Genomic DNA, 13,695 nt, shown 5'->3' with positions numbered 1-13,695 from the left:
TTCTACAACAGTGTGTGTACGACTGTGTGTGTGTGTGTGTGTGCAAGTGCACGTGTGTGTAAACGCATCACGGTGGAGGCCTGCCAAGCATGTTTGCTAGAGGAGATGCGTTGGTCTTGAGAAGCGTTGGTCTTAATCTCCCGACCGGCAGAAGCTTTTTAACTTTTAGCTTTTTAACCGTGCTGCCTGCATACTGGCACTGTCCTCCAAAATCAGCTCCCTATCTGATGCTAAAAGACACAACGCATGCGCACCCTGGTCACCCTGGTCAGAAGTAGTGTACTATATGGGGAATTGGGTGCCATTTGGGATGCAGTCCAATGTCAGCATCACCCAGCAACCTGGCAGTCTCACACACCACCATGTTTTAACACTCTGGAGAGGAGATAGCTATATGGGGCTTGAGACTTGTTATAACGCCATAGTGACCTGACTTAAGGTGTTAAAGTGGGCCAACTAAAGAGATCAGACAGGATCGTTAGATTCAATGACGGACTGCATCCAGAACATAGAGCTATAAATGGGGCTTACCACCTGCTATAATCACCTAATGTCCTGACATGGGGTCAGAATTGGTTGTCTGGGCCTATGGGTCTACCTACATAATACATAGGGTTACGACCTGTTATAACAGCCTCTTCACCTGATACAGAGTTAGAATACACAATGTTATATGAGGCTAGTATACACTGGGTTTGTGGCACATTTGTGGACAACATTTTCCCGATCAACGCTTCAAATTAATATGAGCTGCTGTTTCTGTCCTTCACACCTGAAACATAATCAAACAAACAAACATACAAAAAACAATGATACTACAGCTCTTTATAGAAAATTCTATAGAGTTAAGAGCAGCGGGGGCTAGGCACTAGCCGAGAGAGAGTGAAAGAGTGTGAGAGAAAGAGTGAGAGAGGGAGAGAGAGACAGAAAGAGAGAGAGAGGGTAAAGGGGGCCAGTTGGTTGGATAGCGTGGAGGAGAAGCTCTGTTTACTCTTGCTTGGCAAAACAGAAACCTTTGAGTGATCAGCATTGTTTTGTGTGTGATCAGCTAACTCTTGAATATCTAGTATTGTGGTGTAATGAACTGACAGTTGTGTTGTTGATGACGATCGAGGCCAGATGATGTCATGAAGATTTGTGTCAGTAATTCCAGTGTGTTGTAAACAGATCCGATGGCACACCTTGCCTGCTGCTAATATAGGAACTAAAATACAGCATTTCTAAAGGAATCAGTCATCTCACGAGTTCCCTTTCAGGCAGAAAATAAACATTCAAATAGTTTGATGAATTGATTGCAAAATATTTCCACTAAATGTGATGCATCTCAGTACTAGCACAATGGATATGTGATATTGTAAAAACCTTGTTTAATGTGAAGCACAGGCATATTAATGAACTTAAGTTACTAACCACTTCTATTAATAAAAACTACTTGACATGGTAAGTGTCCTCAGAAGTCGACGGGGGAGGGCGTGACGGAGCCTCAGAAGTCGACGGGGGAGGGCGCGACGGAGCCTCCGACTTACACTACTGATTACTGATAACACACACCATTGTATATTGTACTTAGTTTACTTTATTTAATAAATATTTATTTTGTTACTCCTTATCTCCACACTGTCTCCCTTTTGTTAGGGCTTTGAGCCGGTTCGTGACAATAGCACATGAATATATGATAACTTTTTTAGAGGATCACAGTACTTAAAGCACGCGCTAATTGCCCAGTACGCTTCTCGCTAATTGTTCTCCTCGTTTCTTAATATGATACTTCATATTCACTTTTAATAACAACTCCCCCATCTAGGGATCGTAACAGTCTGACAGTTCTTCTCGCTGGTTTTTATCTGTGGTCGTTAAGTAAGGGGCAAGCCCATTTGCTGTGTGTCTGTTTGGGAGTAGGAGAACGAGCTGATGACAGTGCAGAATGTCCTGGGCAGGTCTGGTTTGGACTGGGTTGGTCTGGACTGGTCAGGTCTGGTTTGGACTGGTTTGGTCAGGTCTGGTTTGGACTGGTCTGGATTGGTCTACGCTGGTCTGGTTTGGACTGGTCTGGTCTGCTGTGGACTGTGAGTGAAGTGGTGGTGATCTATAAGGAGCTCAGTGGATGCTGCTTCAGGGTCAGTATTCACAAAGCATCTCAGAGTGCTGATCTAGGATCAGGTCCCCGCTGTCCATGTAAGCTTATTTATTATAATCTGAAAGGCAAAACGGATCCTAGATCCGCACTTCTACTCTGAGACGCTTTATCAATACAGGCCCAGTAGTACTTAGTAAGCTGCTTGGTGATAATGTACTTTTGTAGTGACGCTAGGAATTGAGCTTGTAGATGTTATAAGCATGATTATCTGGTGAATACCATTTGAGGAATCAATGGGTGAAAAGGATTGGTGATAAAGTCAAACTATTGTTGATACGGTTTCCCGTACTATGTTTGCCCCGTTCTGAACATCGGTGTGTAGCTACAGCACATTTCCATGACAGTCAACTGAAAATATTAGTAATTTGGTGTCTTAAATAGCTTGAATTAGGCATTTTGTGCTTGTCTCAATCCAAACTTATTGGAGTTGACTTGGGATGACTTGAACGGCATGTTACGCTAAGTCGTCCCCTCTCTCTCGTATTATCCCCACTCCTTCCCATCCGCTCTGGGTAACAGTTGACCTTTTTTAAGGCACAGGTCTAGGAACAGCCTACCCCTCCCCAAACCTGAAACTTAAAACGTGAGACTGAACTTGACTGAACTTGATAGTGTCAAGGGGCAACTTCCCCCCCACTACCCCATCTAGCCCCCCTCTTCCCCAGCCAAGGTGAAGCAGCCTCCCCTAGGCAGAAGAGCAGCAGAAGGGGGCAGAGAGGAGCTTGGTTTCCCCAAAAACTGTTGGGCTACATCCCGATTTTCCACCCTTTTCAAGACCTGTGCACTTCTCCTCTCCCTGTCATCTACTTCAAAGCACTGTATTGGTGTGGAAGCATTGCCTGGAGTGAGAAGGGTAGAGAATCGGGACGTAGCCTTAGAGGGAAAAAAGTTTGAAGAAAGAAGAAGCAGGAAGCAAAGCATGCTGGGATGACTCACACATGGCCATACCAGACTGATAATGTCTGCTCAAAGCCGCCGTCGTAGCCAGCCTCCCATGACACGTTGGCCCAGGTGGTGGAGACCGCCGCATGGACGTTGGCCGGGGCGTGGGGGCTTGTGCCTGGGGAGGGGAGGAGTCAAGTAGAGAGTGGCGGTAGTGAGGCGGGTGGGAGAGAAAGAGAATGAAACATGAATCATAAACCACACACACACATACTTAAATCACACACACACACACACACACACACACACACACACACACACACACACACACACACACACACACACACACACACACACACACACACACACACACACACACACACACACACACACACACAGTTGAGTTGGCCTGGAAGGAAGTCAGCTCTTTCTGATATGTGTAGGCTTTATGTGATTGTGTAAAGACTAGTCAGGTGGTAGGCCTCTGAGTGGTTGTGTAAAGACTACCTTCAGGTGGTAGGCCTCTGAGTGGTTGTGTAAAGATTACAGTCATGTGGATGGCCTCTGAGTGGTTGTGTAAAGACTACAGTCAGGTGGTCGGCCTCTGAGTGGTTGTGTAAAGACTACAGTCAGGTGATAGGCCTCTGAGTGGTTGTGTAATTAGGCCTCTGAGTGGTTATGCAAAGAACAAGCTTAGGCCTGTGAGCCAGCTGGACCTGATCAGAGCCATACTGAGTGTGTAAGTGCGTGTACGTGTGTGTGTGTGTGTTTGTGTGTGTGTGTACGTGTGTGCTGCCAACTTCTCTACACCTCCATACAGGTGACTCTTGGCAGAACTTGGGAGATTATATAATTTCATAGTGAGACAATAATATACTGTAGCCATGTACTGTAACTACAGTCATTCCTATGTAGTCTCTTGTGACTGACAAGCTAGCTAGCTGGATTGGTTATGGCTCACTAGATTATCCCTACATGACAAGTTGGCTCGGGTTTGCCCCATTCCAAGTCCAGATATACTTTAATAACATCTTAAAATGGTCACCAGTGAGGTCAGACTTGAAAAATAATTAAAACCCTCTTCCCTTTCATCCTTCAATCACACATCAGCATCTGTCATAACAGGTGTGACCTCGTATGGTCATGTCACTTCGTAATGACACCAGATGTTAGCACCAAAACGTTTCAGCAGACAAAAGGATGTAGGGGTTGAAAGGCAGACAAATTACCCAGGAAGCAGTGAAGGCTGCTGAGGGGAGAACAGCTCATAATAATGGCTGGTTTCCATGTGTTTGATATATTTGATACCATTCCATTAATTCCGCTCCAGTCATTACCATGAGCCTTTCCTCCCCAATTAAGGAACCACCAACCTCCTGTGCCAGGAAGCCTTTCTGCTGTCCAAGAAAATGGAGGAGAATGTATCTTAATTGGTTGACCTTGTAACCGTAGAACGTCAGAATGTCTTATAGCAGTCCTGCTATGTTGTGTATGCAGTAGACGATTTCAGAAATCTCTAGCCATGTTCGAACAAAAGTACAAAATATTCCCTACTAATTATACACGAAAATGTGCTGAAAGGTAAAGGAGAGGAATGATTAGGCCATAATCTAATCACCCACCAAATACATGAAAACGTATTTCATTGGCCTATTGAACATCTTCGAATTGTGCTATTTACTGTTGCTTGACCATTGAATGCAAGAATGCTAAAGAAACAGTGGCCTGATTACCCCATCTGTAACTCTAGCACCTATGCACAACAACCTCCACACAGGCAATATCAGTGGCCAGCTAACTGAAGACTGAGTGGTCTTTCTACATAGCCAGCTGCAGCTAGGAACACTAAGACTGTTCCAAAAAGGCATCATTAGTAATTGGATGGCCTAGACACAACAAGTGACAGTTAATCTATCGGTTGTCTTTATTTAGCAGACAAACTAGAGTTTTCAGCATTGGAAACAATCTCTGTGTCTACTTCCCTAATGCGGCGAGCTCAATTTGCTCATTTGTGATTTGCGGATATTGGCGTGCCACGTCGTTGACCTTGCAAATTGCTCTTTGCACATGTCCCCCAGGTGCTTTGGCTGACACGTCGAGCTTTGGAAAATTGTCAGTGGTTGACTCTTGGATGCCGCCATCACTGCCGCTCTGCAAAGCCCTGCCTCTCTTCACTACCCTTTCAGAGCACACAAGGGTCGTAATCATTAAGGCATGCAACGGTTTTGCAACAGATAATGAACATTTGTATTTCAGATTGGTTACCTTTGGACGTGATGTTCTAGTATTGGACTACTTCTACTAGACTAGTTATATTGTAGATTTGAATTTAACTGGATTGACTCGCCATGGTGTTAAAAGGCCCATTGCAGCCGTTTTTATCTCAATATCAAATCATTTATCAATAAAGTACCTTACTGTAATAGTTTTCCATAAAAATAAGCCAAAAACTATTTCTCAAGCAATAGTTTTGATAGGACGGTCTGGGAGTAGTCTGAGTGAGGGGCCTTATTGAAGGACCATAATGCGAGGGATATGTAACCTGAAAACTAGCTGTTATTGGCAGAGAGGTTTGGAACTCTCTTATTAGTCTATTTAAGTGATAATGCCTGAGAAACCAGTGTTTGGATGATATATTGGCATGGGTGTTGCCAGTCCCGAGACAAAGTGGAGGGCCGGCAAACCGTGCCAATATATCCTCTAAACATCACTTTTATACAACGGGTTACAAACATATTCAAATAATAATTGACATATTTTCATACTATTTCATCCTTCCACAAGATATAGCCCCGACCCAAATCTAGGGTTGCTACCCAAGCTGGCTGGTCGTTCATCCTATTGATTTGGTTGCCCTTGCTTTCACCTGTCCAATCGTGTTAGAGCAGGGATAACTTTGAGGACTTCTTGACATTTTCAAACAGGGCCCACGTGAATGGTGATAAGGCTTGTAATTTATAAATGTCAAACTGAACTCTCTGTGTGTGTCTCAGACCTGTGTTAAAATACTACTGGGTTCAAAGACATTTGGATATTAAGTATTTGGATATTTTTTATTTGAAAAACCAAGCAGTTGAATATTGGAATGATTTCGTAAATACACTTGAAAAATATTTGAAAATACTCAAATACACAGTATACTGTATATAAAATATTTAAATACTCCCATGCATTTGAACCAGGTATGTTTGGTATTTGAAATCATGTATTTTGAAATAAGTATTTAAGTATCTATAAGTATAGAACCAGGCTATTTATAGGAAAGTATTTGAAAATACTTAAATACTTCCAATAGAAGTAGTTGATTCAGGCCACAAGATTTTAAAATAAATATTTTAATAACAAATAATCAAATCTGCACGTATTTGAACCCAGATCTGATGTGTTTGTATGCGTGTGCCTATGCCTGTTCCTGTGTGCGGCAGAGTGGCTCGTACCAATAACTAGGAGGTGTGTGCTGGCAGTGATGCTCGTGGCGACGTTGGTGGCCACACACTCCCACTCCCCATGGTCCTCCTTGCTTAGGGACTTGAACTGTAAGGTACCTGAGGGGAGGACATTGTGCTTGCTTTTGCTGGGCTTCCATACCTAAAAAGGGAGAGGAGAAGAAGGTTGAGTCACACATCTCACAGAACACCACATACTGTACTGGTCCTGGCAAGAAAGGACATTATCGTCCACCCACATAGCTTCCAGACAGACAGTAGATTAGTAGACAGACACATAGAAAGACAGACTGACAGAGAACAGAAGACGGATAGAAAAAAAGGAAGACAGACAAACAGTGACACACACAAACAGACAAGTAGATTAGTAGACAGACAGACAGGCAAACAGAAAGACTAACACCTTTAAAAAATTCTCCTTCCTCAGTCACTGTCACTGTTGTAAGAGACTCATCCTTCCTCAGCTATTCATATAACTAAAATGTTCGGCATCGGCATCACAACGGTAAGGGGAGACAAACAACTGCAAATCACATTGTTTTCAACCGGAGAGATTAAGAAGCTCCGTAATCAAGAGCCAATTTAAGGTTAATGCTAATGAGTTTGTTTCAACTGATAATGCCACCATTAAAATGCAATTAAAACATTGGGATTTCTAGGAGCCAGTTTGATTGCAATCTCATCTCCTTATTTTGGCAAAGATGGAAAAGAAGATGACTCCAATATCAACAATCGTAGGAAGTAAACACAATGGGGGGGAGGGGGGGGGGGGCTTATGGTAGTAATAACCACCCCTCATCATTACTCAATAATGGTCACCTAACATCACTTGGGGAATTAGTGACACCGAGTAGCTTTGTTACCATTAACTCTCAATGCCAAATATATTGTGTGAGTGTACAGCAACATGCTACCCAATACCCAGAACTTTAGAGTGAAAGGATAGAGAAGAGGAGCTGTAGCTCTGTTCTATTATAAAGTAATAGACCAGGCCACAACATGAGTGCTTTGGGTGGTGGTGGGGGTTGTTTACCTTCCTCCATGTGATGTTGGGATAGGGAAATTCTCCCTCAGCCGCACAGGGGATGACCAGTTCTCTCCCAGCCTCCTGCCTGTACTCCCCTCCGGGAACAATCGAGAACTTGGGGGGATCCTGCCCAGAGAAAGTGTGAGATTAGGCCTGAGCCTGGGTGTAGTCGCTAGGCTAACTTGCAGCATGCTAGTCTTCTTATAGAAAATGCATAATCACTGCTATGCTAACTAGTATGCTACACTAATTAGCGTTAGCATCAGCCTGCATACCTTTAGCACCAGGGGAGTGGGATCGGACCAACCCTCAGAGCCCAGGGCGTTGTAAGGCATGCAGGTGTAGGTGCCCAGAGAGTCATCCGTCACCTCAGTCACGCGGATGCTCCCGTCCTCCATTTGGCTCCAACCAGGGTACTGAGGGAACAAAGATAGGCTAACACTATAACATCGCAATGTTTGTATGGCTGAGCTCACCAGTGGCACATCACTATCCCATCATCCTGCAAAGAGGAGCTGAGAAGACTGTGGCTGCCCGATGGAATAGAAGGTGAGAGGTACGCTCGTTCTCCCCATTGTTCTCAATAGTTAAAAGTTCTGAATCAAAGGGGACTGAAGGCAATGTCAAGAAGTAGTGAAAGGAAACAGCAAAGTAACAGCTAGATTTTGTCTAGGATATATACAACAATTTATCCACCTTTAGAAGCCTGAAACTAGGAAACTTAGTCACTAGTTTAATGCACATGTGAAGTGTAGAAATTACCCACTAAAGTAGCCCTGCAGTTAGCTCAGTTCATCACCTTTGTTGCAGTTCAAAGCTTGAGGGGATTTCCCAGTCTGCCATCCCCAAGCCGGGTAGATGTTGCCCTTCTAGGCACTGTCAGCTTACCCCTTAGCCCTAAACTTAACCATTAGGGGAAAACACAAAACTGACTTTAGATCAGTGTCTTCACCCTACTTAACTGGGCTGTATTCAGTTATCTCAGAAACCCAGAACTAAAATATTCTGTAATTGCGTCAGATGCTCAATGAAGTTCTGGGGGAGTTCGATATATGAGAAAAGATACTAATGAGACTAGCAAATTCTCCACCCCTCTAAATAGAGGTTTTGGGAACGTCTACGCCCCAAATGTCCCCTCTTCCGAAATTCGAAATCGTAATTTGTCCAAATTGTTAGTGACGAAGAATATGCGCATTGGAACAACGTTCCTCATTAGTCGTCGCATCCCACAGTCTGTTGACAGACGCTACGATAACATACCATCCTATGCGTCGGTCCACAAGTGATTATGTATTCAGTGATGTCAAATATTCTGAACATTACAGATAGAAATAGAACTGACACCATCCCTTATCCTCCCTAACAGATAATCATATTGGTTCTACACAATACATTTGTCTCTGAACGTTTTGGCTCATATTAATTAGGAACTAAACGCAAGCAAAGCTACTGAAACAGAGAGGGACTTTTTTTTACCCATTGCAAAACATTTTGCTCCGGTGTGCTCTAATGAATACGACCCTCGACTCACCTTCTCTATCCGGAGAGGGTTGCCATCTTTGGTCCACTTGACCAGCGTGGCGGGCGGGTTGGCGTCCACCGGGCAGCGGATGAAGCCTGGCAGGCCGATGGCCACATAAATGGCAGGTGGCATGTCTTTGACACGGGCAGGGTCTGGGAAGAGAAATGTTTTTATTGGACATAGGAGAGATGGTGGGAAAAGTAGAGAGTTTGTCACAAAGGCAGTGGGCTGGATTGGAACCCACGATGACACCGTCAAACATACAATGGTGTAGGCAGTGGCAGTAACCTCTAGCTAGACCATCCAGGTCACAAGATAAATATCATACTAAAACATTATCTTGGTAGTGATTATGGGACCAGTACTTCAGCAGGAGCCAGGAGAAATAACACGGGCTGTCGTAACATGATAAACGGTGTGCTTCTGTAGCAGCTGGTCTGAGAGCAGTAGCTGTTCATGTGGAGGTTGTGTGTGTGTTTAGAGTAGATGGGTAAACACTGAGTAGTGAACAGGGAAATACGTTTTTAGTATGTCAATTCATTTCACAAGGAAGGAGAATCTGTGACAGTCACATATGTAGAATGGAATCAATGTGTGGATAAAAATTAGTTTAGAGAAGGCTGTCCTCTTTAGTATTCAGACAGAGGCTTCCATGGCTGAGGCAGTCTGTCTGGAGTCACGGCTAATTTAACTTTATCCGGCAACAAGGATAGACGGCAGGAAAGAGGAGTTGGAACTGAAAGTCAATACACCAGCTTTTAACTTTGAACAACCCCGGAAGCAGGAGAATAGTAGGGGTGCTTAGCAAAATTATGTCAAAGTGGGCCGTTTCAAAGAACCATATACCCTATATTTTTACACTTTGGTGGCTGTGTAAGCAGGTCAGCTCAGTCCAACTTGGTTTGGCTTGGCCCAGTTCAGCTCAGGTGTGTGAAAAGCCCTATATAGTGACAGATTTCGATTTACATTAAATTGCTTGATCGTAAGAATGTATTAAAACTAAAATGAGCTTTTTGGTCTTCATTTAAGGTTAGGCATAAGGTTAGCAGTGTGGTTAAGGTTAGGGTTCGGTTTAAAATCAAGTTTTAAGAAGATACATTGTAGAAATGGCCTAGGTTTATGACTTTGTGGCTGTGGTAACTAGTGACAACCCCACAAACCAAAAAACTTGTCTGCACTTCCCATTCTTTCCCTCTGTGTTATCTAACCTTTTACCGGACAAGTCTCAGGCTGTGTCGGTTCTGATGGATAATATCTGTGGCCTAATGGCAGATTCAGACATTGTCATCTGCTCAAAGCACTGTACATATGGCCACAAAGCCACGCTCCACAAAGAGCTAATGGATATCCGTCCGACGGCCGGTGCAGCTCAGACAGGAACGGTTTAGAAAAAAAAACATAATGCTTGGCGAGGTGCCACAGTCTATTTATAGGAAAGATGAGGGGGGCAGTGCCACTCTCGATACAGCTAGCATACACACACACTCACATCCACACATGTATTTATCTCTCTTTGTCTCTCTCTCTCTCTCTCTCTCTCTCTCTCTCTCTCTCTCTCACACACACACACACACAGCCTGTAATCTTGTCGTAGTGCTGCAGTGCCATCAGTGGTCTATTGGGGCCGCTATCGCCCACGCTGCCTGTCTGCCTGCTTCCCTGCCTGCCTGGCGTCTGGAGCTGACGTCACTGCAGAGGAGAGGGTTTCCACAGAGTATGATGTCACCTCTCCCCCCTCCTTCTCTCTTTCACTCTCCCTTTCCCTCGCTTTCTCTGGTTCTGTCATACGCACGCAGCACCGAAACAGCAGGTGATGGTGGACAAATTTGGTCTGTGTGTGTGTGTGTGTGCGGCGTGTGTTGTGGCATGTGTGAGTGTGAGCATTAGAGTGTGTGTGTTTGTATGTGAGTGTGTGTGGCTGCTTCCATGGTACTGCTCTCCTGGGGCAGAAAGGAAGGCAAGGAGGGAGAAGAGAGAGAATAGGAGCGATAGAAGGAGAGAGCGAGAAAGATTAGGTTGACAATGTGGATTCAGAGAGGTAGGAGATGATGAGAGGAGAAACAGAAAGAGAGATGGAGAGAATAATTGTATTTTTATTCCCAGCCCCTGTCCCCGCAGGAAGCTGCAGATGCCTCTTGCTAGGCCATCATTGTAAATAAGAATTTGTTCTTAATTGACTTGCCTAGTTAAATAAAGGTTAAATAAATAAAAATAGACAGCGAGAGAGAGATTAAGAGATGGAGAGAGAAAGCATATCCTGGTAGTTCAGTCTATCTACATCCTACCACCCTAAAAACCCTGGAGAACCAGTAGTTATCACACTATACCACTACTACTCAGCTCCAACTCTCAACAAAGACCTCAGTGGCAGCCGAGCAGACAAGAATATCATCCAGTCTAAAAATAGAACAGCGCTAGATAGCTAGCAATCTCTCGCTCTCTGCATCCTGGCTCTAGCAGTGACTTGCTTTGGGAAAAGTAGTGGTCACTACTTGAGAGAAAAAAGCTCCCTCTATCTCTGTGTCAAAAAAGTGTCTGGTCTAAAAGCAATGGTGTAATGCTTCCTCCCTCCCTCATGATTGGTAATGTTTTCTCTTGCTTGGGCCCTGAGAAAAAAAAAACATCTAATTTAGAGCTGTGTAGGAGGAGATAGAGCGGGGGACTGCAAAATGTCTGTTGCCTTGGCTACCCAGACGAGTCACTACCCACCGACACGGGCCACATCTCTGTGGTGGATGGGTATTACCGGTGCGCAACATTCATCCTCACCTCCATTCATTTAGATTACAATACATCTGATTTACCTCGGGGGAATGACAGGGCTGGAGTTTTTGAATGTCACAACTCATGAGTGAAAGGTGGGTTGCGTGTAATATTGATTACTTCTGATCAAACACAAAGCCTGTGTGACTGAAAATGAAAGAAAGAGAGCATTTAATGCGAGGAGAACATTGGTGAAAGTGACTCAAATGACTTTGAAGAAGAGTGACTTCAAGGTCACTGTTTCAATTCTAACCAGCAGGGCTCCCGGGAATGATGTGTGTGTTTGGGTATAGAGACACAGTGTGTGTAGTGGTTGAATGGGATCACGGTTAGGGCTAATATGCCCACTTGGCATATGGGGTGGGGGGTCTGAAATTGTCTCGGAGACCACACACCAGTGTAACCTCCAATTAATCTCAATTACACAGTGCAGTGGATAGAGAGAGAGAGAGAGAGGGGTTCTATTTAACTAAGTTACCAGGGTTCCCCAACTGGTGACATGATTTTATATAAATAAATAAATTGTTTGAGTGATTTTTATTTTGGAAATCTGTTCCAAAGTATTCCCATGCATAGTAGAGAGATACAGTGCCTTGCGAAAGTATTCGGCCCCCTTGAACTTTGCGACCTTTTGCCACATTTCAGGCTTCAAACATAAAGATATAAAACTGTATTTTTTTGTGAAGAATCAACAACAAGTGGGACACAATCATGAAGTGGAACGACATTTATTGGATATTTCAAACTTTTTTAACAAATCAAAAACTGAAAAATTGGGCGTGCAAAATTATTCAGCCCCTTTACTTTCAGTGCAAACTCTCTCCAGAAGTTCAGTGAGGATCTCTGAATGATCCAATTTTGACCTAAATGACTAAAGATGATAAATACAATCCACCTGTGTGTAATCAAGTCTCCGTATAAATGCACCTGCACTGTGATAGTCTCAGAGGTCCGTTAAAAGCGTAGAGAGCATCATGAAGAACAAGGAACACACCAGGCAGGTCCGAGATACTGTTGTGAAGAAGTTTAAAGCCGGATTTGGATACGAAAAATTTCCCAAGCTTTAAACATCCCAAGGAGCACTGTGCAAGCGATAATATTGAAATGGAAGGAGTATCAGACCACTGCAAATCTACCAAGACCTGGCCGTCCCTCTAAACTCTCAGCTCATACAAGGAGAAGACTGATCAGAGATGCAGCCAAGAGGCCCATGATCACTCTGGATGAACTGCAGAGATCTACAGCTGAGGTGGGAGACTCTGTCCATAGGACAACAATCAGTCGTATATTGCACAAATCTGGCCTTTATGGAAGAGTGGCAAGAAGAAAGCCATTTCTTAAAGATATCCATAAAAAGTGTCGTTTAAAGTTTGCCACAAGCCACCTAGGAGACACACCAAACATGTGGAAGAAGGTGCTCTGGTCAGATGAAACCAAAATTGAACTTTTTGGCAACAATGCAAAACGTTATGTTTGGCGTAAAAGCAACACAGCTGAACACACCATCCCCACTGTCAAACATGGTGGTGGCAGCATCATGGTTTGGGCCTGCTTTTCTTCAGCAGGGACAGGGAAGATGGTTAAAATTGATGGGAAGATGGATGGAGCCAAATACAGGACCATTCTGGAAGAAAACCTGAAGGAGTCTGCAAAAGACCTGAGACTGGGATGGAGATTTGTCTTCCAACAAGACAATGATCCAAAACATAAAGCAAAATCTACAATGGAATGGTTCAAAAATAAACATATCCAGGTGTTAGAATGGCCAAGTCAAAGTCCAGACCTGAATCCAATCGAGAATCTGTGGAAAGAACTGAAAACTGCTGTTCACAAATGCTCAAATGGGAAAAAATTTCAGTCTCTCGATGTGCAAAACTGATAGAGACATACCCCAAGCGACTTACAGCTGTAATCGCAG

At 43.9% G+C, this 13,695-nt stretch overlaps 1 protein-coding gene across 8 annotated transcripts in view; it reads right to left on the bottom strand.

The window, feature by feature from the left end:
* LOC110533527 (protein turtle homolog B) overlaps window positions 1–13,695 on the bottom strand; it is a 192,222-nt gene that overhangs the window by 49,814 nt on the left and 128,713 nt on the right. For 5 of the 8 annotated variants that reach the window (XM_090186172.1, XM_090186171.1, XM_090186177.1 and 2 more), the window contains exons 8-12: window positions 9,024–9,166; window positions 7,768–7,908; window positions 7,499–7,618; window positions 6,457–6,607; window positions 3,074–3,197 (exon numbers count right to left, since the gene is read on the bottom strand). In XM_090186172.1, coding sequence (XP_090042298.1) covers window positions 3,074–3,197; window positions 6,457–6,607; window positions 7,499–7,618; window positions 7,768–7,908; window positions 9,024–9,166 — 679 coding nt within the window. The remainder of the gene's footprint in view (window positions 1–3,073; window positions 3,198–6,456; window positions 6,608–7,498; window positions 7,619–7,767; window positions 7,909–9,023; window positions 9,167–13,695) is intronic. The other 3 variants (XM_090186178.1, XM_090186174.1, XM_090186176.1) reach the window with 1 other exon arrangement.

The sequence above is a fragment of the Oncorhynchus mykiss genome, chromosome 10, assembly GCF_057628025.1.
Source record: "Oncorhynchus mykiss isolate SJ-2025 chromosome 10, ASM5762802v1, whole genome shotgun sequence".
NCBI classification, from domain to species: Eukaryota; Metazoa; Chordata; class Actinopteri; order Salmoniformes; family Salmonidae; genus Oncorhynchus; species Oncorhynchus mykiss.
This window is presented reverse-complemented; position numbering and strand designations above follow the sequence as displayed.